Consider the following 25964-nt stretch of genomic DNA (forward strand, 5'->3'; position numbering starts at 1 on the left):
CAGATGGACACTATAGGAATCTGACCCATCAATGCTAAGGTGCTTTTTTTGGTTTTAGTATATTTAATATTTCTGCTTACTGTTCTCTACTGATCTCTCATCACGGACACATAAAACAAAACCCCAAACATGCCCACTCACTTCCACCACCAATTAAAAAACCATGTTCCACCACCTTTTCTCAGTATCCTAAAAACACTATGAACAGCCTGGAACTACATCATTATACATTGTATATCTTTTCTTCTGCGTTCCTCTCTTGTTAGTCCAACCTTCTGCTATCATTACCACATTTACCTTTCCCATCTATACTTTTTGATGTAAGGCAATTGGTTGAAGTATAGTTATTAAAAAAACAACCCTTACAGACTGCTTAGGAGACACAAATGTAACAGCTTTTCTTAAGAGTCAAAACAAGTTTCCTTTGCTTTGTCACTTCCTCTCACAGAAGGGGAAGTTATGTTGTCATTGTGTTTCCACAGCAGTTCTAGATCCTGTGAGAAGTGCGAGGGAAAGAGATAAATAGGAACCGTCCACACCCCTTCCAACAGAGGCTCCTCTAGCACTGTGCTTACACGCTCTACCTTACACTCTCCCTTTGTGAAAGATACCTCATTTCAGGGAGAACAAATCGAACCAAGATTTCCCTCTTCTCGTCTTGTGTGCTCATTCTAAAAAAAAAAAAGAAAAGAAAAAAAGGACTGCAAATTGTATTCCATTTGAGGACATATAGGTGTAGTGAACCAAGTGAACTAAGCACCTAAAATAGACTTGGCTCCCTTCCACAGGTAGAGGCAGCTCCAGAATTACAATATAGAAAGACACAGGACAGCAACCTGATTGGGAGGGGAGGTTAGGGTGGTGGAGCTACACTGGAAGTCAGTTTTATTTTTGCTTAAATTGTGCATGTGCAATCAGGGTGACAAGTGCTAAGGATGGAGGATGATGGGCCTTACTGATGGGGCTGGGCATCTGTCCAGGAGCTTTTGGCTCAGCCACTGTGCACATGGCAGAGGGACATGTGGAAGCAGGAGCCCCAGTTCCTACCTTGATTGACAAAGATAACCAAGTCACATGCATTTCCTTTTTCTCTGCTTTGGTATGATTTATACAGTCTTAATTATAAGAGAAAAGACAGCATGTGTTTTTGTGAGCCATCTAATAAAGGGCCTAGCATCTAGTCAGCTCTTTATAAATACCTATAGAATGGAGTCAAATCAGAGAGTGTCAGCAGAAATCTATGACAGATGGTTTTAATCACATATATATTTAAAAGTTTTAAAAACTGGGGCGCCTGGGTGGCTCAATGGGTTAAAGCCCTTGCCTTCGGCTCAGGTCATGATCCCACAGTCCTGGGATCGAGCCCTGCATCAGGCTCTCAGCTCAGCGGAGAGCCTGCTTCCCTTCCTCTCTCTCTGCCTGCCTCTCTGCCTACTTGTGATCTCTGTCTGTCAAATGAATAAATAAAAATCTTTTTTAAAAAAAGTTTTTAAAAGTAAAATGGCAATACATTTTCATAGAAGAAAGATTTGAAAATGCTTATTAATAGAAACATGAAAATAGAAATCATCTTTTAAGATTTGAAAGTCATTTCTCCCACATTTTAACATTTTATAAGATCAGAAGTGATTTTCTTTTTAATATCTATATTTTTTGGTCTTAATAAAATACTGCTAAATAGGGACTACTCATACAAAAACTGTACAATGTATAATATTTTCTTTTTTTAAAAACATATTGCTGCTACTTTTGGTGGATATCCTCCCTGTCTTCATATACATGTATTCACATTTGTATCAATAGTTGTATCTATTTTTACATATCTCTGGAAAACAATCTGCTCTTTGTTAAATAACATATCATAAACTGCGATCCCTTTCACTAACCGAAGTTCTTTTATGTCGTTTTTAATGGCTTCAGAGCACTCCTTGGAGTGAAGACTTCACTGTTAATTATTCTTGGGTGATTCTTGGAAACATTGGTTCCCAATCAATAAATAGTACTATGATGAACATCTATAACTACATCTATATATTTTCACATGCATCCCTATGTTTTTAGCATACTTCCTGGAAGCAGAATGTCTGGAATAAAGGTAGGGAAATTTTAAAGGACAATAACAGTCCTTTCACTGAGTTTAAGTATATGCTAATATTGTTAATTGCTAATATTGTTAATTGTTAATAATATAATATTGTTTAGTATTTACTAAGCAATAAGTCAGGTAATTTTTACAACAATCCATGAGTTAGATACTACTATTGTCTCCACTTTACAGATGGGGAGGTGAAGTCTTACAGAGAATGGCATCGAAAGAGCCTCTGGCAAATCTCAGAAAACCAACTGATCTGGCTTGCCAAATCTACACCAATCAACGCATAGAGAGTCAGAATTACTGTACTTGACTTGTAGTGGGAAAAGTCAACCTGCAGTGGGTGTTATAATACACCTACATCACTATTTTAAAAGACCACAAGGCCACCACTGCAGTCTTATGAGTTCGAATACACCCTGGCACTGTGGGAAATGTTCTTTTCCACTTCCCAGAGCTGCCCAATGGGACTGAGCATTAGGTGGTTGCAGGAGTAAGAGCAAGAAAAAGAAACCCTATGATCAGGGCATTTGAGTTCTGGTAATTTTCGATTTCCAACCAACCAATTCAGCTACATAAAGTAGGAAGGGAAAAAATACAGACAACTCAAGAAGCTCAGCTCTAAGCTTATAGAACTCCTCTGTATTAGAGAGGTCAGTCAAATGAATCAGACTTTAATTTCCAGTTTTAATCATTAGGAAAAAAAAGTTTTTTTTTTTTTCAAAAAACAAAATTTTTATTTCTGCTGGCTTAAGAAAAAGCACATTTGGAAAGGAAGAAACAATTTCATAAAAGACCAAAAAGATTTCACAAATTATTTCTTAAATATACACAATAACACCATGCAGAACTAAAAATAAATTAAATTGCACTGTATATGAATTTTCCTGTCCTCTCTCCTCCCACCCTTCTTCTGCTTCCATGTTATTCAGTAAGTTCGCCCAAATCAGGGTGTCTCTATATCCCACTAACCACACCCCAAAATCATCCATTTCTCTTAGGATTTCCTTGGGAGTATCTCAAATTTAGGGCTGGCATGTGAGTTATTTAAAAAGCCATGGCTTTATGGGTTAGCTAAGCAGATGTGTAGCCTCCAGGCTATGCCTCTGAGGTCTCTCCTGCCATCTGTATCCAGACCTCCAGCGGATTGAGTACTAATATTTTGGCCCAAAACAGTAACAGAAGTTTGTCTGGTCTCATGACTCTGTCATCAGGATTACAAATTGACCTGGCTCATTTCCCAAACTAACAAGGTTTGGAAGACGCAAACGTTACCAATGAAGACTTCATTCAAAATATGCCAAGAATATGTCAACCCACAACACACCTCCTGGGTTTTACAAGAAATCAGCCTGACTTTGAACCACTATTATCTTTTCTGCCTGAAAAAAACCTCAGGGGAGATATGAATGCTCTAGGTATTCAGTCAAGAGGATGTTACTCTGGGTGGATATTTTCCCTCCTGGAGTTGTAGAATATATTGATCAAGAGTTTCAAATTTAGGTATTCTAAGAGTACATAAAGTGTTCTGGGCAGTTTGGCATTCATCTATCGATTATACAGTGCAATAAAAGAGAATGTTTTGATTCTTTCTAAGATCTCACTCCTCTCACTACTAATCGGTTTGTTTCAGAGAAGAGACAGTGTGAACTGTGTTCAGAAATCTGACTAGTCCATGGGGTGCCTGGGTGGCTCAGTGGGTTAAGCCTCTGCCTTTGGCTCAGGTCATGATCTCATGATCCTGGGATCGAGCCCCGCATAGGGCTCTCTGCTCACCGGGGAGCCTGCTTTCCCTTCCCTCTCTACCTGCCTCTTTGCCTACTTGTGATTCTCTGTCAAGTAAATAAATAAAATCTTAAAAAAAAAATAAAAAAGAAATCTGACAATCCACCAGAGCAGATAGAGTAGAACATCAGGATCTGATAGGCCCAGGTTAAATCCCCAATACTTGCAATCTGTGTGACTTTGGCTGAAGAGACCCCTCTTCCCTTCCCCCTACTTGGACAATCCTCCCTTATCCCAGCACAGCCCTGGAGTTAGGGGGGGGGGGCAACGGCATGTTGCGGGGGAAATAGGTACACTTGCTGCGCACGGCCTGTTACGCGCAGATAGTCACGTAGGCAAGGGGGGGATCGCCTAAGTATGTGGACCTAGTCACGTAGGCAGGATGTTTCTCTGCTGAGTAATAAGATCCAACTCCCCCTCCTCACTCCCCCTCCCCACCTTTCTCTTCGCTCGCTGGGGTCCTTCAAAGCCAATCTACAAACACCGAGTATGCCTTATATTCAAACCAGCCAATGAAAACTTTGTAACTATGTATCTGTTTCTGTACGTATGTTTTCGCTTCCCCGTACCCCATAAAAAGGCCCTGAACAAAGGGCTGGCGCGCGAGAGTCCTCCTAAGACTTGACCGCCCGCAGGTACCTGTGTCTACTCAATAAACCTCGTGCTGTTTGCATCTGATCAGCGGACTCGGCTTGGTTTTTGGGTCCGGGGGTCTCCTCCTAAAACGGGGTCCATTCCGGGGTGCTTGGAGCCCCGGGGGGGATCTTTCATTGGGGGCTCGCCCGGGATGTGAGACCCCCACCCAGGGACCACCGACCCACTGTCAGGAGGTAAGCTGGCCAGCGCTATATTCGTTGTGTTTGTGGTTATAGTTAGACCTGTTACTTGTGATTTCGCGTTGTGTCTGTAGTGGTGTCTGGATCTGTTACTTGTAATTTCGCGCACGCGTTTGGTTTTGGTTTGGGGTTCGATCGGATCCATTTGTATTTGGTGAGGGCCAGAAGGAGCTGACGGGCTCGGACTTCTCCCTCACAGCCCTGGAAGACGTTCCAGAGGCGTTTGTAGTCCCGCCGGGCGGGACATTTGAGTCCTTCGGGACATCTATGCCCCGGGGCAGCGGGGCATTTGGAGCTCGGCCGATATCGGAGGGATACACGGCCTTAGTTGGAGAGGGGGAATCCGGACCCCCTGAATCTCCGCTTGAGTTTTTGCTTTCGGTTTGGCGCCAAAATCGCGCAGCGCGTTTGTTTGTTCTGTGTCTGAGTCTAGTCTTTGTCTCTGTGATAATAACTCTTTTTTTTCTTGAAATTATGGGACAGACAGTGACTACTCCTTTAAGTCTGACCCTAAGCCACTGGAGCGACGTCCGAGACCGGGCAAACAACCAATCGGTGGAAATACGGAAAAAGAAATGGGTCACCCTTTGTTCCTCCGAGTGGCCCACTTTCAATGTGGGATGGCCACGCGATGGCACTTTTAACCTTGATATTATTTCTCAGGTGGAAGCCAAAGTTTTCAGCCCCGGACCCCATGGGCATCCCGATCAGGTGCCCTACATCGTCACCTGGAGGGCTCTGGTTTCAGACCCCCCACTCTGGGTCCAGCCCTTTGTTCTCCTTCCCAAACCCTGCTCCTCCCCTATCACCCCCACTGCGCCGCCTCCCCTAAAAGAGCAACTGTCCCACCCCCAAACCACGCCCTCCAGGGAGACTGCGCAACCCACCCCTCCCCCACCTACTCCCACTTCCTCTTCTCTTTACCCTGCCCTTACCCCACTCCAGGATAAATCCCCAAAACTTCCCAAGCCTGTTCAGCCTGCTCCCAAGCCTGTTCAGCCTGCTCCCGAGCCTGTTCAGTCTGCTCCCGTTTTGCCTCCAGACACTGAGTCCCCTCTTATCGACCTGTTAACGGAAGAACCCCCTCCCTACCCGGAGGCCACAACAGAAGAGCGAAAGCCTAGTTCCCTGGCGTCACCCATTGCGGGGCGACTCAGGGACCGACGTGCACAGCCACCAAGTCAAGTCTCCCAAGCTTTCCCCTTGAGGGAAGGTCCTAACGGTCGGCCACAGTACTGGCCCTTTACTGCTTCTGATCTCTATAACTGGAAGCAACATAACCCTCCCTTCTCTAAGGACCCCGCCACCCTGACTAACTTGATTGAATCTATTCTAGTTACCCATCAACCCACTTGGGATGATTGTCAACAGCTGTTGCAGACTCTGCTGACCTCGGAGGAAAAGCAGAGAGTTCTTCTGGAAGCCCGAAAGAACGTACCGGGCGATGATGGGCGACCAACCCAGTTGCCTAATGAGATCGACATAGCTTTTCCCTTAACCCGCCCTAACTGGGACTTCGCCACTTCTGCAGGTAGGGAGCACCTTCGTCTCTATCGCCAGTTGCTCATAGCGGGTCTCCGAGCAGCCGCAAGGCGGCCCACTAATTTGGCTCAGGTTAAGCAAGTAATACAGGGAAGGGAAGAGACACCTTCTGCCTTTCTAGAGAGACTTAAGGAGGCTTATAGGATGTACACCCCGTATGACCCTGATGATGAAGGGCAAGCAACTAGTGTATCAATGTCCTTTATCTGGCAGTCAAGCCCTGATATTAGGGGCAAATTACAGAGATTAGAAGGGCTACAGGGGTATACACTTTCTGACTTATTAAAAGAGGCAGAAAAGGTGTTCAATAAAAGAGAAACTCCGGAAGAGAAAGAGGAGAGAATATGGTTAAGAATGAAAGAGGCACAGGATGAAAGAGATAAAAAGCGGAGCAGGGAATTGACTAAGGTATTGGCCACCGTAGTTACTCAGGGACAGGACAGAGAGGGAGTCAGGATGGGAGAGCGAGAACGAAGAAGGACCAAATTAGACAGAGACCAATGTGCCTATTGCAAGGAAAGAGGACACTGGGCCCGAGAGTGTCCCAGGAACCCCAAGAATCTCAGAGGACCCTTGACGCCCAAACCATTGACTTCCCTACTGACGTTGGAAGACTAGGGAAGTCAGGGCCAGGAGCCCCCCCCTGAGCCCAGGATAACTTTAAGCGTCGGGGGGCAGCCAGTTACCTTCCTAGTCGACACCGGGGCCCAGCATTCAGTCCTAACCCAGACTCTAGGACCACTTAGCAACCGAACTGCTTGGGTACAAGGAGCAACTGGAGGAAAGAACTATCGATGGACCACGGAACGCAGGGTCCAGCTGGCTACCGGTAAGGTGACGCATTCATTTCTACACGTACCCGATTGCCCCTACCCGTTACTGGGGAGAGACCTTCTAACCAAACTAAAGGCCCAAATCCACTTCAACCCAGAAGGGGCGGCAATAACAGGCCCCAATGGAGGACCCTTACAGGTCTTGACCCTCCATTTGGAGGAGGAATATAGACTATATGAACCTGAACAGACCCCAGAGGTCCAAAATGAAGCTTGGCTGAGAGAATTCCCTATGGCCTGGGCGGAAACGGGGGGCATGGGGATGGCTCGTCAACAGCCCCCTCTCTTAATCCAACTTAAGGCAACAGCCACCCCAGTGTCAATAAAGCAGTATCCAATGTCACAGGAAGCCCGCCAAGGCATAAGGCCCCATATTAAGAGGCTTCTTGATCAAGGAATCCTAATTCCCTGCCGGTCACCTTGGAATACACCTCTCTTACCAGTAAAAAAACCTGGCACAGGAGATTACCGGCCAGTACAGGATCTAAGAGAAGTCAACAAAAGAGTTGAGGACATACATCCCTCTGTGCCCAACCCATATAATCTACTGAGCACCCTGCCCCCTTCCCATGAATGGTATACGGTGCTGGATTTAAAGGATGCCTTTTTCTGTTTAAGGCTACATCCAGTGAGCCAGCCACTCTTCGCCTTTGAGTGGAGGGACCCAGATCTAGGGCTCTCAGGACAGTTAACTTGGACCCGGCTTCCCCAGGGTTTCAAGAACAGTCCCACCCTGTTTGATGAGGCGCTGCACAGAGACTTAGCTGATTTCCGGGTGCAGCATCCTTCCCTGGTACTTCTTCAGTATGTCGATGACCTCCTCTTGGCTGCTAACTCCAAGGAAAATTGCCTGAACGGCACTAAAGCCCTCTTACAGGCACTGGGACAATTAGGGTATCGGGCCTCAGCCAAAAAGGCCCAAATATGCCAAAAACAAGTCACCTACTTGGGATATCAGCTGAGAGAAGGACAGAGATGGCTCACTGAGGCACGAAAGCAGACTATTCTCCGCATTCCCACACCTACCACCCCACGCCACCTAAGGGAATTCCTGGGAACTGCTGGATTTTGCCGCCTATGGATCCCTGGGTTTGCGGAAATGGCAGCCCCTTTATACTCCCTCACTAAGCAGGGGGCTCAGTTCCACTGGGGCGAAGAGCAGCAACGGGCCTTTTCCGACATCAAAAAGGCCTTATTAGAATCCCCAGCCCTGGGACTCCCAGATGTGACTAAGGCCTTCGAACTGTTCGTAGATGAAAAACAGGGCTATGCCAAGGGAGTACTAACCCAAAGGCTAGGGCCTTGGAAGCGCCCAGTGGCCTACCTGTCAAAAAAGCTAGACCCTGTGGCCACTGGTTGGCCACCCTGTCTGCGGATGGTGGCTGCCATCGCCATCTTAGTCAAAGACGCGGGCAAACTAACTTTGGGCCAATCACTAACCATCTTGGCCCCCCATGCGGTCGAAGCTTTGGTCAAGCAACCCCCAGACAGGTGGCTTTCCAATGCTCGCCTGACTCATTATCAGGCCATGCTTCTGGACACTGATCGTGTACAGTTCGGACCCGTGGTGGCGCTCAACCCTGCCACCCTACTCCCCTTACCCGAGGTTACGGAAACACATGATTGCCTCCAGATCCTAGCTGAGGTCCATGGCACCCGAAAGGATCTGACGGACCAGCCCCTCAAGGGAGCGGACTACACCTGGTATACAGATGGCAGTAGCTTCCTGCACAATGGCGAGCGAAGAGCCGGAGCTGCAATAACTAATGAGACAGAGGTGATCTGGTCCAAGATGCTATCCCCTGGGACATCAGCTCAGCGGGCAGAGCTCATCGCCCTGACTCAGGCTCTACAGATGGCAGAAGGTAAGAAACTGAACGTTTATACCGACAGTCGCTATGCCTTTGCTACGGCCCACGTACATGGTGAAATCTATCGGAGGAGAGGGCTCCTCACCTCCGAAGGAAAAGAAATTAAAAATAAACCTGAAATATTGGCTCTGCTCAAAGCTTTGTTCCTGCCCCAAAAGTTGAGCATTATGCATTGCCCGAGTCACCAAAAGGATGATAGCCCAGTGGCAAGGGGAAACCGACTGGCAGATCAAGCTGCTAAGGAAGCTGCCCTAGGGGAAAAAGAGACCGGGCCCATTCTTACCCTGAGCACATGGCCCCCACAAGAAAATATTAAACCTATGGAATACAGTTCTGAGGATCAGGAGCTGCTAAAGAAAATGGGGGCTACATGGGACCCAAAAGAAGGGGTATATACCATGGACGAAAAAAATTGTTATGCCCACTCTGTATTCTCACCATATAGTCCAATCTTTGCACTCACTGACCCATCTGAGCGAAAACAAAATGAAAACCCTCCTAAATAATGAGCATCAACCGTACTTGTTACTAAACCAAGACAAGGCGTTGCGATCCATAATTAAAAATTGCTTAGTCTGTGCACAAGTAAATACCAGAAAAACCTATGCTGCCCCTGGAGTGCGCATTCGAGGACATCGCCCTGGTGTTCACTGGGAAATCGACTTCACGGAAATAAAACCTGGACTCTATGGCTATAGATATTTATTAGTTTTCATAGACACTTTTTCAGGATGGGTAGAAGCCTTCCCCACCAAGCACGAGACTTCGAATGTGGTCACCAAGAAACTACTTGAAGAAATCTTTCCCAGGTATGGAATGCCCCAGATATTAGGCACCGACAATGGTCCAGCCTTCGTCTCCCAGGTAAGTCAGAAAGTGGCCAAATTATTGGGGATTAATTGGAAATTGCATTGTGCATATAGACCCCAGAGCTCAGGACAAGTAGAAAGAATGAATAGAACAATCAAGGAGACTTTGACTAAATTAACGCTTGCAACTGGCTCTAGAGACTGGGTCCTCCTCCTGCCCCTGGCCCTATATAGGGCCAGGAATACCCCCGGGCCCCTAGGATTAACTCCTTTTGAAATATTGTATGGGGCCCCACCCCCTATTGTAAACCTTTTCAATCCTATTGATTCTTATGTTTCTTCTTTTGCTGATCGTGCTACCCTACAAGCTCACCTCCAGGCACTCCAGATCGTTCAGAAAGAAGTCTGGAAGCCACTGGCTGCAGCTTATAGGGAACAGCTAAAAAATCCTACTGTGCCACATCAATTCCAGATCGGCGACCTCGTCTGGGTCCGCAGGCATCAGATCAAGAGCCTTGAACCCCGATGGAAGGGACCCTACACTGTACTCCTAACCACCCCGACGGCGCTAAAAGTCGACGGCATCGCGGCCTGGATCCACGCCTCTCATGTGAAACCAGCCCATCTGGGACCAGACGACTCGGAAACACCCGATCTCAAGGAGGGATGGCGAGTTCAACGCACCCAAAATCCGCTAAAGATAAGACTCGTGCGATCATAACACTGACTATTCTTGTTATAGGCATTCCGAGTTCCCATGGGTCCCCTCACCATGTAAAACAGCTCACCTGGCAAGTCCTGTCGCAAACAGGACAAATAATTTGGAACACCTCTCAGCAGCATGCCCCATTCACTTGGTGGCCTAACTTATACCCTGACATTTGTAAGTTAGCCATGGGAGCTCCAGCCAACTGGGATATAGAAAATTACTTTGACCTACAGAAGCCGCCTTCACAACCGTCCCCACGGGGACGACTCGGGTTGGATCCTTGGGGAGGCTGTGGGGACTGGAGTCAGCGAAGTATGTTAAGGACACTCACCTTCTATGTATGCCCTGGGTTTCACAGACCCAGAGAGTGGACCTCATGCAGGGGGGCATCCCACTTTTTCTGTCACAATTGGGGCTGCGAAACCACTGGTGACACTTATTGGAAGCCCACCTCAGGTTGGGACTATATCACCGTAAGGGCAAATTATTCTCACGCCAGGAGCAGCCCCAAATGGACACAAAACCCAGCCTGTCACAATCAATGGTGTCACCCACTTGAAATAGCCTTCACCGAAGCAGGAAAGAAACAACTTAATTGGGTAAAGGGATATACCTGGGGCCTCAGACTCTATAAAGAACGTTATGATGACGGCCTAACGTTCACCATAAAACTTCTTATAGAAACCCCAAGGGCCGCCATAGGACCCAATCCAGTTCTCGCCTCACCACCTCAAAGGCCTCCCCAAAGATTAAGGTCAACACCAAGACCAACACCACTTTTAACCTCCGCAACTCCCACAGCTATACAAACCAAAAAGGCCCCGGAAATACTTGGAACAGGAGACAGGCTTATCAACCTAGTGAAAGGGGCCTATCAGGCACTTAATCTTTCCAGTCCTGAAAGAGCAAACAATTGCTGGCTATGTCTTAACCCAAGCCCTCCATACTATGAGGGCATAGCCCTCTCTGCCAACTATACTAACTCCACTGTCCCCAGCGCTATATGCTATGGACAAGATCATAGCCTAACCCTCTCACAAGTTTCAGGAGCGGGACTATGTATAGGCACCCCGCCTCACTATGTTAAAAAAACACTTTGTAATTCGACCCATAAAATATGGGCTGGCTCCTATTATTTGATCCCACCCAATGGAACCTATTGGGCATGTAGCACAGGCTTAACCCCTTGTGTATCTACTGCTGCCTTAAACCAGACTACTGACTATTGTGTGTTAGTTCAACTATGGCCTCGAATAACCTACCATTCAGATGAATTGGTTCTTAGCTATCATGAATGGAGTGATCTTCGCCGAGTAAGGCGTGAACCTGTCACCCTAATCACCCTGGCTACGTTACTGGGAGTAGGAGGCATTGCAGCCGGGGTTGGTACTGGGGCAGCCGCCCTGGTCCGAACAGACCAATACCTACTTCTACATCATGCTATGAATGAAGATCTTAGGGCCTTAGAACAGTCAGTTCGAGCCCTCAAGGAATCCCTAACCTCCCTGTCAGAAGTGGTGCTACAAAACAGAAGAGGCTTAGATCTACTGTTCCTAAAAGAGGGTGGCCTATGTGCTGCTCTTAGAGAAGAATGCTGTTTTTTTGCTGACCAAACTGGAGTAGTAACAGAAACTCTAGACAAATTGAAGGAAAGGCTAGATAAGCGTAAGAGAGACTTTGAATCCCAACAGTCTTGGTATGAAGGAGTCTGGAATCGTTCACCCTGGTTTACTTCCCTAATAACCTCCTTAATAGGACCTATAATACTCTTAATGTTAATTCTAACATTTGGGCCATGCATCATTAACAGGTTAACCCAATTTATAAAAGATAGATTGTCGCTTGTCCAAACCATGGTATTAACCCAACAATATCATGCAGTAGGGCAGCGAGAGACTGGCCCCTAATAAAGTAAAAGGTTTTACTCAGGCCAAAAAGAAAATGGGGGAATGAAGAGACCCCTCTTCCCTTCCCCCTACTTGGACAATCCTCCCTTATCCCAGCACAGCCCTGGAGTTAGGGGGGGGGGGGCAACGGCATGTTGCGGGGGAAATAGGTACACTTGCTGCGCACGGCCTGTTACGCGCAGATAGTCACGTAGGCAAGGGGGGGATCGCCTAAGTATGTGGACCTAGTCACGTAGGCAGGATGTTTCTCTGCTGAGTAATAAGATCCAACTCCCCCTCCTCACTCCCCCTCCCCACCTTTCTCTTCGCTCGCTGGGGTCCTTCAAAGCCAATCTACAAACACCGAGTATGCCTTATATTCAAACCAGCCAATGAAAACTTTGTAACTATGTATCTGTTTCTGTACGTATGTTTTCGCTTCCCCGTACCCCATAAAAAGGCCCTGAACAAAGGGCTGGCGCGCGAGAGTCCTCCTAAGACTTGACCGCCCGCAGGTACCTGTGTCTACTCAATAAACCTCGTGCTGTTTGCATCTGATCAGCGGACTCGGCTTGGTTTTTGGGTCCGGGGGTCTCCTCCTAAAACGGGGTCCATTCCGGGGTGCTTGGAGCCCCGGGGGGGATCTTTCATGGCCATGTTATTCACTCTGGCTCCCAGTCTCTGTGAAAAAGGGACAATGAAACCCATCTCAAAGACTTAGTGTGAGGAGTTAATGAGACCTATGTGAAAATTGCCGAAAGCAGAATAGGGCTCAATACAAGTTAATTCTCCTCATTAAAAAACAAGACAGGTGTGGGGGGGTGGGTATTACACTTTGTCCTTTTTGGCTTTGACACTTCTTCCTTTTTTTTTTTTTTTTTTTTTTTTAGATTTTATTTATTTGACAGAGAGAGAGAGCACAAGTAGGCAGAGGGGCAGGCAGAAGGAGAGGGAGAAGCAGGCTCTCACTAAGCAGGGAGCCTGATGTGGGGCTTGATTCCAGGACCCTGGGATCATGACCTGAGCTGAAGGCAGTTGCTTAACCAACTGAGCCACCCAGGTGCCCCCTTCTTCTTTTTTTTTTAAATCAAGTTTCTTTCTTCTATCCTTCCCCACTACACAATTTGATAATGGAAGTGGATTTATCTATCTTTATGTCTGACTGTTTATCCATTAAGTTGAGTCAGCCTCAGCAAGAAAAATAGAGAAAGATACATAGGATGGTAAAGAATAAGAGAGATTAGACAGATAGGTAAATAGATCGATCATATAAGCAGATACCAATATATAGATATAGATATATATTTATATTTTCACAAATGATAGGCGAGGGCATTATGAGTCATAACAGTGCAAGATGGGATTCACCAGACCCCAATCCCCCATCAAATGGAACTTGATGTTGAGGTGACATCAGCCTGGAATATCTGGATGTCCTAGCAATTAATTCAAGCAGCCAGTCACAAAAATCAACACCTGCCCACCAGCCTCAGGCAGACTAAATTTTGCCTGGTTCAAATTAGAATCTGCCCACTGAGCCAACAGAAATAAAGCCAAGGGACAGAAAATTTCCTCAGAATATATGCTTACCTGACTGGTTGGTGGTAGCCATTTTCAGTGCTATGTGTGAAGCTGTAACAGGGAACCATTTTTGATGTGGGACTAGAATGTGACCATGTATTTTAAAAGTGCTGATATGGGGTGGGGTGGGGGAGTACTGCTATGATAGAAAAGAAAGGGTCAGTGTCTTGAATGAGCACAATAAAGGCGGTTAAATTTCTGTAAAACCTAATCTATTCTAGCTATTAATAAGGCTGCCTCGCTCCCCCTCTAAACCTGTATTTCCTATTATTCCCTTCAGACTAATAGGTATACAGCAGTGAGCTTGCGAGATAGGAAAAGTCTGTTTAAGAGCCCAAGCCAGGCAGACCATCTGTCAGCATGATTAATGTGCTGGTTAACATTCAGTTGTCTTTCCTTAGCATGGCGAATGCATCCAACACACCACCTTTGTTCAGCTACCGCATGGCTGGGCCAAGACCAGCAATGTACTTCGATCCTTAATGACATTGTGGGGTTCTTCATCTCCCCAAACCTCTATTAGGCAACCTTCTCAGCTGGGAATTAGAAAAGGAAGTTGGTAGCAAAAGTGGCAGCTGCAGCAACAGCAATTGTGACTAGGGCCATTCTGTGAATCACCTTAACATAAATACATTTTTTAAATGGAAAGCCTGAGGTACCTGGCTGGCTCAGTCAGTAGAGCATATGACTCTTGATCTTGAGGCAGTGAGTTTGAGCCCCACGTTGAGTGTGCAGATTACTTTAAAAAATAAAGAACTAAAATGGAAAGCCTATTTCATCCACATCAATTCAGCATGCATATACTGAGTACTGAAAGTCAGGATTACAGATTAGTTTGTTGAAAAGTCAGAGAGAAATGGGTTCGAATTCTGCCTCTACCAACTGCAAACAGTATAAGTTTGGAGAAGTTACTCAACCGCTCTAAGTACAGTGGCTTCCTTTAATTTAAAATAATGTTTGTTGAGCTCTTAGCACACAGCACGGCATACAGTAAATCTCAATAAATGATAATTATTATTGTAAAAGCATTGAATGGATACTGGCATCTACAGGCAGACAAAATGCTATCCCAGTCCCTAAGGAGTTAAGTGAAAGATACCAAAGTAAACACTTTCAACTGCAATAATGCAGCTGTGGGCAAGGCCAGGCTCTAAGAGTTATAAAGACCATGATGGTAACTCAAGAAGGATTCATTCCAATTTGAGAGACTGAGCAGGTTTCTGTGGAAGCAATCACACCTGATCTGAAATTTCAAAGATGGACAGAAGTGAAAGAAATGGAGATGAGAGGAAAGGCACTATAGACAGAGAAAGCTGCACCACCAAAGAAAGGCATGGGGGATAAAGACAGAGCAACAGCAAATGGACTTGTAAGGCTGGTGAGTGGCTGTCGACATTTTCAACATGGCTGTCGAAAAGTGGGCTAGAGCCTGATTAGAAATCTTTGAATATTGTAGAAAGGAATGGGGCTTTATTCTGTAAGCAGTGGAAAGCCATCAACCATTTCAGGGTAAAGGAATTATCTGTCAAGATGAGATCAGAGGGGATAGAATTTTTCCTTGGCTCTGGTAGGTATTAAGAATAACTATGTAGGGGCACCTGGGTGGCTCAATTGGTTAAAGCCTCTGCCTTCAGCTCAGGTCATGATCCCAGGGTCCTGGGATCGAGCCCCACATCGGGCTCTCTGCTTAGCAGGGAGCCTGTTTCCCTTCCTCTCTCTCTGTCTGTCTCTCTGCCTACTTGTGATCTCTGTCTGTCAAATAAATAAGTAAAATCTTTGGAGAAAAAAAAAAAGAATAACTATGTAATTGAATGGATTTGCCTACCACACAGCAAGAACTTCCCACAAGGGAGAAACTCTGACCTCCATAAATAATAGCTAGAGTATCCAATCCTATTCTGGAGACTTTAGAAAGGTTTGCTAGCAAACAGGCAAGATCCTAAGGGAAAGAGGAATTGTAGTTAAGATTCACTAATGCTAATAGTTGGTTCCACACTCAAGGCAGGTCCTCACAGGCCAAGTCAAGCAGAGAATTGAGGAAATGATGTGAGCAATTCAGATGAAGGAAAGTCACTTAGTCCTTACAGGCTTATATATTCAGAGGAGTTTGTAAAGCCCACAGCACAGTGAAGCCAGTCCCAGTAGCAATCATGGGCATGAAGTGGGTTGTGAACTTCCTCCAACCTACTCAAAGCTCCACCAGTGGTAGTCAAAGGTACAGAAGCATAAAGGGTAGAACAAGACTCATAGTGGCTATGCTGATGGGCAGAGGCAGTAGGGATGGTTCTGGTAGGTGTCCTGTCACAGCATCCAGGGTGCAAAAGCACCAAATGCTACAACTTTCCCTTTCCCTAAAGTTTCCGCTCTAATCAAATACAGACCAAAGAATACTGAGAATGATTCAGTAGATCAAGCTGCTGAATTCTGTTCCAGCCCTAGAAAAGCACAATACTGGATCCAGTAACAAACTCCTAGCAAGGGGGTGGGGCACTACGGTCTCTCTGTAATCATCACCTGCTGTTGACATAGATAATGACGATTATAGTGATACAGCAGATTTCTAGTGGTGTCTATTCAGTTCACAGTAAACTCTACTTCTCCAAGCACTACACTGATCATCTATATTAGTTTTCCAGGGCTGCCCTAACAATGTACCACAGCCTGGGTGGCTTAAACAACAGAAATTATTATCTCACAGTTCTGGAGGCTAGAAGTCCAAGATCAAGGTGTGAGCCGGCTTAGTTTCTCCTAAGACCTCTGTCCTTGGCTTACAGAATACCCTCCTTGTTTTCACATTTTCTTCCCCATAGTGCACATGTGTTCCTGGCCTCTTTCTGTTTGCATCCCCTATTCTCGTAAGGACACTAGTTGTATCAGATTAGAGCCAACCCTGTCAATTTCATTTTACCTGAATTACCTCTGTATAGGCCCTATCTCCAAATACAGTCATATTCTTAGATACTGATACTTAGATACTTAGATACTAGCTAGGGCTTCAACACATAAATTTTGAGAGACACCATTCATCCTGTAACACCACCAATGCTGGTAGATTCTCCTACCCAGTAGCTCCTACCTTACCCCGAGATAGTTTATTGGGTCAAGATAAACACTTGCCCCAAGCAAGAGATAACAGAATCTTTATCCTGGGCAATTAGGCTTAGGGTAAAGAGATGGTCAGTCAGTTCATTCTCTTGCTCTAAGGGGTTCTAAAAACAGTTTTCCACAAGCCATGTGAACCACACAGAAATAAAAATGAGGTTTATTAGTTCAGAAAAGGACAGCTCAGGAAAAAAAATTCTGATACTCTCACTGGTTCTGAGGTTTCTGTTTTCAGTACCTCAAGAAGACTTTCGGCTCTCATGTTGTGTGAGATCTATCTGTTATGATTAAAGGATGCAAACACAAGGTGATGGTGGTTGGGGAAAAAAATGGTGAAATCAATCAAGGCAGGTCAGACTAAACTGCTGAAGAGTCCCTCCTTACCTTCAGAATAACCAGAGTAATCACTTACCTTTTCTCAATATACAGCAGTGTCTCTCAGATTCTTATAAGCATTTACCACCCTATTACATAAAATAATATTCCTCCTAATACACAGTCACAGTTCCACAGCTTTTATTTAGGTTCACTTATTCTGGCTAAGGTCTTCATTCACAAATAGAGAAAAAACTACATTCTCAACATGAAAATACATCTTGTCCCTGAAGAGTAATTAACCCAAATTCTCTTCTCCAGGCTAATCAATTCAAATGTCTTTAGCCTTTCATCCAAAGAAACCCTTTTCCATTATTTTAAACTCTGGGTGCCTCTCAGCTTCTTCACATCCCTTTTAAGGGTCACTGACCACATCTGGATTCCCCCATAATGAGGGTCAGACTAAAGCTAAGCACAGTGGGACAATGACTTACTGTGAGACATGTCTTTTGTGCTGCATTTCAGGATTCTGATGCCTCTTCTGCACAATAAGAATATTCACACTAGTGATTCCCATTCCACTTATATTTAACTATGACACTTTGGTCTTTTTCTTGTTCTAGCTAAACTAAGTCAGGTTTTATCCTCACATAATTTGCTTTGTTCTTTTTTTGCTGAAAGTTATTTCATTTATGTCTTTCATTTCCTTGTTTATTTATCTTCTGGAGAACCAGAAAATTTAGACCAAAAAATAAAAGGGTTGGTAGATCATAAAATCTGTAAGTGGTAAACTGACAGCTATGGCCAAACATTGCCCCTAGAAATACTATCTATAACCGGATATTTTTAAGTGTTTAAGGCTTTAATACCTTTAGGCCAAGTGACATAAACTCCAACCGCCCCAGACCTGATTTCTACCTTTTGTCTTATGTTCTTTTCCCAGGTCTCTAATGGCATTTGAGTTTAAACTCCTGAATTCAACGAAGTCACATGAAACAGAGGGTAGGAGCTGGAGAGGGGAAATGACTTCCCATATCACCGAGCTACTTGATGGAGAACCTGAACACCAACCTGGAGGTCAACATTTTCCCTTTCCAACCTACTACACCTATATTGCTTCATTATAATGGCGGGGGGCAGTGGGTGGGGGGCGGGGGGCAAGAGGGAAGAGTTAAATAATGAAGAGTTTTAGGTATTTTAACCAATATCTTTGATGACAACCAAGCAGATACAGATCACTCTTAGACAACACGTATAAAAAGCTCAATCACTTTTAGAACTTTTATCTTTGACAAGGGGTTGAAACTTGGACATTCCCATTGCCCTTGGCACAGAAACACTCAGAGCTCATTTCCATCTATGAACAACTGATCCCCACCTGGAGGTTCTAGAGAATCTTAAAAGTGCTAATCGAGTTTCTGACAAATCATAATGGACTTAACATACATCTCACAGGCCTATAAAACAATGCTTTACAACCACTCTAGAGAATAATCACTTCCAAGACTCAGGTAACTAAAAGCTGGAACATATAGAGGGTTTGCGTCTGAAATAGGATTCCAATGACATTTGCAGAAAACAATGGGTTAGTTAGAAAGAGCCAGCTACCCTGCTGTGGGGACAAAGTTTGCTGACAATCTTAGGTCTGCTTTCTTTGACAAGTATATAAAGACTGCTCATGACCAGCAACCATATGCCTTGTGAAAGGAGGCACTAATGCTCTAATGATGCCAATTATGTAACTGAATACTAAATAAAACAGAAGAGAGGAAAAACCCATGAATGACTGATAGAGGTAATTAGATTTCCCCTCTATGATATAGAAATGATTTCCATATTTCCCAGTATCCTGCTGCTCATTCTACAGACTGCTCTTCTTTTCCTCTGGTTGTAGCCATCCCAAAGTAATCCAAATTAAAAGAGAACAACGAAGAAGGAAGAGGTAAAGGAGCTTTTTAATCAGTCTGCCTGTATCAAATTATCAAAAACATTCTATCCTTCACACACGGTGGCATAATCTCTCATATTACTTGAGAACAGATTTTATATACCAAAGCATCTGCTTTTATGGAGCACTGGGTGTGGTGCAAAAACAATGAATACTGTTACGCTGAAAATAAATTTAAAAAATTAAAAAAAAAATCTCAGACCCACCCAGAATCAGAAAAATAGACTGCTTCACAGTTAAGTTATTCTTTCCTTTCTATTGTATTTGAAGTATGATAACTATTCAGGAAGTTAGAGTCATTTGGTCTGATTATAACCAGAAAGGAAAAATCAGTGGGTGAAGATTAATGATTTTTTTAATTGGTCCAGAAACAGCTTGGGAGTAAGAGAAGCTGAAAGTCACAAAACTATACACTAAGTGTATGGTTCTTCCACATGCAAGGATGGAACCAAGAGCAATGGTGGAGGGCCCTCTTTCACTCTCTGCATAAATCCTCCTTTGTTTCTGTCTTTTACACTTCAGTTCATTCAAAAATATTGACTGCACGCTTACTGTGACAGCATATATTCTTGTTTTGAACTTATTTCTCTATCTATTTTTTTCCATTTTTATTCCTTTTCATTTTTTCCTCCTCCATGGAGCCTGCCAAGAGTCCCTCAAAATCCACTATGTCACCACAATACTATTAAGGTCCCAGCCTTGACCACTGTCCTATGCTAGCTCTGCTTGTCTCTAAATTTTTGTATAGAGATGAGTGTGCTTTGGGCTCAGAAAAGCTGGGTTGGAAGCTCTTCTGTCTCTAGCTATTTCCACCTAGCCAAATTACTTAAACTGTGCCCTAATTTCCTCACTTTTAAAATGAGATAGTAATAAAACCTACCTCAAAATGACCATGTAAAAAGTTAAGTGAGAAGACATTCCCAGGTACTTAGAAGAGTAACTGCACAGAGTTAAGTATTCAATAAATGAAACCCATCACTATCATTAGAGACAATCATAGTAAAATAAAATGAAATAAATAAATGATTTTGAAATTTTTTGTTTTCACCTCCATGAATCTTAGAAATACCTAACACTTTAAAAGCTACTATTTTGAAGATCCCAAAACATGAGGTTCTGATGGGCAAACTTTGGGCCACTTTGCTGTCAAGGGAACTACCCAGACATTTTTTATTCATGGGGTGATTCACAGAGTGGTAATTTCTATGCTAAAAATGAAAGAACTTTATCAAAGGCAGCCTGTCCACTGGACCTGGACTATATTATCCAAGTATAATTTTTAAGTAGAGGTGGGTTCCTAATCTATTTATAAGGCCTACTGCGTATATAGAAATACATGAAGAGTAAAGAAAGAGACCAGCAAAACATAACTTATGCTTGATATTCCCACGAGGAGCTTAGGGTTTTGCCAAAGAGTCAAGATATACACTCCTGCTTAGTTCAAGAGCCTACAATTGATCTTACCTCTGGCCGCCTTCTTTTTTGCTCAACCTCCTTGGGGCTCTGATCAAATCATTTCTTCACCTCAAATTCTTCCTTTAGGAAAAAATTCCACTTCTTCTAGCATTGCTGTCAAGGTCCTTGACAATCTTACAAATTCCATTTTCCTTGCCTCTTGCCCCACCTTCCTCACCATGTACTAGTCAAATTTCCCACCATTTCCTGAATATGGTTTAGACTTATTCTGTATCTGCTAGATATTCCACTTGGCTTATCTTTCTCTGCATAACCTAGCTAACTTCTACTTCATGTTTAAGATGGAGTGTCTAATAACGTGAACTCCTCTGGAGAATTCTGCTTCACCTAGCCACACGAATAGTAATTACAAGCTTCGATGGCAATATTTTTCACCAGAGTATCAGAGCTATATCTCCTTTATCTCATACCCCTATAATTACCATGATGTCTGCCATGGGATGAATGATCAATAAGTACTAATTGAATGACTCAATACAGAAAATCAACTATAACTTACACATTACATATATATAATAAGTTACATTGCAAAATACTTGGTGGATTACAAGATGCTTCCCACTACATTATCTCAGTGAAATAGTACAAAGCAATTTGTGCCTTATTAAATAGTACACCTGGTAAGTTGTAAAAAGTGGTATTCAAAATTAGCAACAGCATTCAAGGAAGGTTGCAGAGGTCGGAAAGAAGAGATATAAAGCAAGGATTTGAGGATGACTGTGAAGCAGAGATGTTTTGTGATGCCAGACATAAAACATCTAGATCTATTTCTGGCAAGCTAGTAACTCACTATATCAGGAACCCAACAGGCTTAATTCCCTACACTTTCTGAATGAATCCATATCTTCTTTGATTCAATGCTCTCTCATATGAGAGGCTGAAAACTGTTTTGATAATAATACAAGCATGCATTTAGATCATACCAGAGTGTGGCCACGTAGCTCCATTAATATCAACCACAGCCACTAGGCGTGATGGGGTTAGAAGCACTGGAATTCTATTGATCATGAAAGAATCTATATTGATTTCTAAGAGAGCCAGCCAAGAATGATTCCTGACCAGTTTTTCCAGGCTACCATTTCTCCACCTATAATAAAACTTCAGTTTGCACTGACAATACCAGCATTATAGATTTCTTATTTTTCTTGTGAGACAGATAAATACATTTCATTTTTGTTTGTTAAAAATGAAATTCTAATTTTCCTATTATGTTTAGTTACAAATGCCTTTCCTTCCCATCTAATTTCCTCTTCCCAAACCCTTGGTCTCTATTATTCTAATCCCAGCACATTCACATTATCCAAAATACTAGGCCAAGCAAAGGACCTGGCTGTAAAAAAATGAAAGTTTATCACTTCTCAGTATTTGTAAGGTTGGAAAGAAAACATGGAACACTTTCTATTTTTCAGTAGATGATTCCAGTCAATCAGATAACCCTTTGACATGTGCATGTTTTCCTAGAAAATGAATTTGTTGAAATGAAGATACTCATATTTGATTGCAGGTTTTCCAAGATCACTCTCCATAAAGATATTCATATATCCTAACACCACATTAGAAATCATATATTATAGAGGTTAGGACCAGCTATGTACCTCAAAACAAGTTACATAATCTCTGTAAACCTCTTACCTACTTAATGAGAGTTAATAGTATAACAATGATGTCAATATCAAAAGCTTACATAGGATTCCATGAGATTCCATGATTTGATTTGTGTGCAATACATGCCAAGTTTTGGCTATCATTTTTATCACCTCTCCCTGAACTCAAAACAAAACTATCCTTTTTTATTCCAGAAGTAGAGAGAGCTGCCTCCATTCCTCTTGTGAAAAAGCACTTTCCTTTTTTTACATTTTTTTTAAAGATTTTATTTATTTATTTGACAGAGATCACAAGTAGGCAGAAAGGCAGGCAGAGAGAGGAGGAAGCAGGCTCCCTGCTGAGCAGAAAGCCCAGTGTGGGGCTCAATCCCTGGGATCATGACTTGAGCCAAAGGCAGAGGCTTTAACCCACTGAGCCAGCCAGGCACCCCTGAAAAAGTACTTTCAAGCCAGCACAGTCTTGGATGCATATAAGTCTGAAAACTCCCCTGCCTGCCTGGTACTTCCTCATGCCCACACTTCTGAGACTTCTGTCTCTCACACTCCGGTGTCCTTGGTCCATGACTGATATCAAGAAAATGGGCCAAGGGATACCTGGGTGGCTCAGTCGGTTAAGCCAGCTCAGGTCATGATCCCAGGGTCCTGGGCTTGAGTCCTGCATCAGGCTCCTTACTCAGCAGGGAGCCCACTTCTCTCCCCACCTCTGCCTGTCACTCTGCATGCTTATGTGTGTGTGTGCACTCTCTCTCTCTTTCTCTCTGACAAATATATAAATAAATAAAGTTAAAAGAAAAAAAAAAAAGGAAAGAAAGAAAGAAAATGGGCCAAGACTTCCCCTCCAGGAAGTCCTCCTGTTAAACCACAGCCAGAAATGGAATTCTATTCTACTTTGCTCTCTAGAAAGCAAATCAAAGTCTCTTACCTTCCCCTCACATGCCCTGCTTTCCAGTGAACCAAAAGACAAGAGTCTTGGCCTTCAAAGGAGGTAAATGGAAGTCCCAAGTTGACTCAAGTACTTAAGTACACATCTCTCTGTTTGAGCTCTATTTGTCCTAAAATAGTAAAAGATCTGAGAAATAAAGGCTTCCATTTATGGAATGGATAAGTTATGGGAATAAAAGTTACAACATAAGGAATATAGTCAATGATACTATAACAGCAGTGTAACAGGACAGATGGTAGTCACATTTGTGGTGAACATAGCAATATGTACAAACTTGTTGAATCACTAGGTTGTACACCTAAAACTAATATATATATAAAATTTTTAAAAATCTGAGTGAAGAAGTCCTCATGTTACAAACTTAAAAGGTGGGGCGCCTGGGTGGCTCAGTGGGTTAAGCCGCTGCCTTCGGCTCAGGTCATGATCTCAGGGTCCTAGGATCGAGCCCCGCATCAGGCTCTCTGCTCAGCGGGGAGCCTGCTTCCTCCTCTCTCTCTGCCTGCCTCTCTGCCTGCTTGTGGTCTCTCTCTGTCAAATAAAAAAAAAAAAAAAAAAAAACTTAAAAGGTAAAACAATGTATTTGACACAAACAGACCTGGATTGTCCTACCCAGTCTCTAGTTTCACTGATTGGTACAGCCCTTTAAGACGTAATCAGCAGTATTATTCCCGAAGTATAGGGCACTACCTGACTTCTTTCTGCAATTAAGTGTCTGTCTGAGCACTTTCTTTCAGACAGTACACAAAAAATAAAGTGATAAAACTAATGGTGGATGTAACTAATCTTCTCTCAAACCTAGAGGACAGCTGGTACAGTTGGGCAGATGGCAAAAAAAAAAAAAAAAAAAAAACCCAACAACAAAAAAAAAATGGAGTGCCCATTTACATGAGCAACATTAAAATAGCATATGAAATTTTAAAGTAAAGATGAATTCATGTTTGTATGGTCACCATTACCCACGGGCAGAATGAAGTTAAAACCACTGTGACAGAGACAGAAAATAGAGAGTATATTTAAGGTCACTGGGATTTCTTCTTTCCCTCAATTTTTGGCAAACTATCTTTACACGGGTCATAAGGTGTGATTCTAATTCAGCAAGGCAGAGGTGGTGGATCTTTATGACGAATAGCGAAGTGGTTTTCATTCTTGGTCCTCTCTGGAAGGAATTGAAAAAGCTTAAAGGTTTTGCCAAAGTGTTAGTGGCCCATTGTCTAGGATCTCTAGGCAACATCAAATAGCTCAGTGACAGGGGAAAAGAAAAATGCATTGCTCCATCTTATTTATTTATAACATTCTGTTTTGGTCCTTGCCTTAAAAAAAAGTCTGCATTAGCCTGCTCCATTACTAAGACTTCACTATACTTATCAAGATGTTGGGTGGAAAGAAAAAAAATGAAAGAAAACTAGAGAGACTAAATTGGTATGTGTAACAGAGAACTGCATCTGAAAGAAGGAAGACAGGAAAAAGGACTCAGAGACACAGGATTTGGGGAAAGACCCAAATACAGTGGGGAGCAGCCTGATAGCAAGGATGTAAGAGAGATGAAGATAAAGAAGTGAAGAAGAGGCGCCTGGGTGGCTCAGTGGGTTAAGCCTCTGCCTTTGGCTTGGGTCATGATCCCAGAGTCCTGGGATGGAGCCCCACATCAGGCTCTCAGCTCAGCAGGGAGCCTGCTTCCTCCTCTCTCTCTCTCTCTCTCTCTGCCTGCTGCTCTGCCTACTTGTGATTTCTGCCTGTCAAATAAATAAATAATCTTAAAAAAAAAAAAAAAGACGTGAAGAAGAGTTTTTAGATATTTTTCAGAGGCACACAAAACAATTGCCCTGTACCTGCTCTAAGAGACTCCTTAAATTATTAAATTTTGGATATTTGTATACCCAAAGCATTTGGATAAATGCTTGTTTGGATATTGGTCTGGTATTGCCACTGAACATTAAAATGGCTAACACAGTAGAAAACTATCTCTGAAGGAACTATGTCCCCATAAGGCATCCTGTAACTGTAATCACCACACTAAGCACCTACAACATGATGTGACTTCACTAGTATAACAACCAGGTACCATACCGAGGGTGTGTATCCAGTACGCCAACACCATCATTTTACATTCCTCCTTGCTGGAAGCACTGGCCTCCAATTACAATGTCTGAAAAAACTGTTACAAACGTTTACTTCCTAAGCCTTGCTTGCTTCTTGGCCATGGATTGTGACGTTATCCTGGCCAGTGCGATCATAAGAGAAGTAAGCTAGCATAATGTGGAGGGAACTGGAAAAGGTTTTGCTTCATGGTAAACGGGACTCACTAAAGTAAAACTCTTCTTCACCATATGTAGTATACCCGCAAATAATGTCTGAACCTCTGCACTCGACTTGGGACCATGACCAGAGGCATGTCTGGCATGGTCAGTGGAAATCTGAAAAGCACCTGGGTCCTCAACTGCATCACTAAACAATTCTGTCCTGTCTCCTGAATTCCTCTTAAGAGGTCATAAATCCCCTATGTTTAAGCCTGCTTACACTACATTTTTTCTCTGATTTGCAGCCAAAAGCATGCTTATTATTGGATTTAAAGCATCTGTTGGGATTAGGTGATCTGAAACCATGTAAAATTTTAGAAATCATATCCCAAAAT

At 43.5% G+C, this 25964-nt stretch overlaps 2 protein-coding genes across 4 annotated transcripts in view; one reads left to right on the forward strand and one right to left on the reverse strand.

The window, feature by feature from the left end:
• The window catches only part of KCTD16 (potassium channel tetramerization domain containing 16), a 279879-nt gene that overhangs the window by 159731 nt on the left and 94184 nt on the right, over positions 1-25964 (reverse strand). The window lies entirely within an intron of this gene.
• Positions 4993-12060, forward strand: LOC122889812. The gene is given in 2 exon segments (XM_044225231.1): positions 4993-9402; positions 9404-12060. Coding segments are annotated over 2 exon segments (5301 nt in total). The 5' UTR covers positions 4993-5187; the 3' UTR covers positions 10490-12060.

This window comes from Neovison vison, chromosome 1, assembly GCF_020171115.1.
Source record: "Neovison vison isolate M4711 chromosome 1, ASM_NN_V1, whole genome shotgun sequence".
NCBI classification, from domain to species: Eukaryota; Metazoa; Chordata; class Mammalia; order Carnivora; family Mustelidae; genus Neogale; species Neogale vison.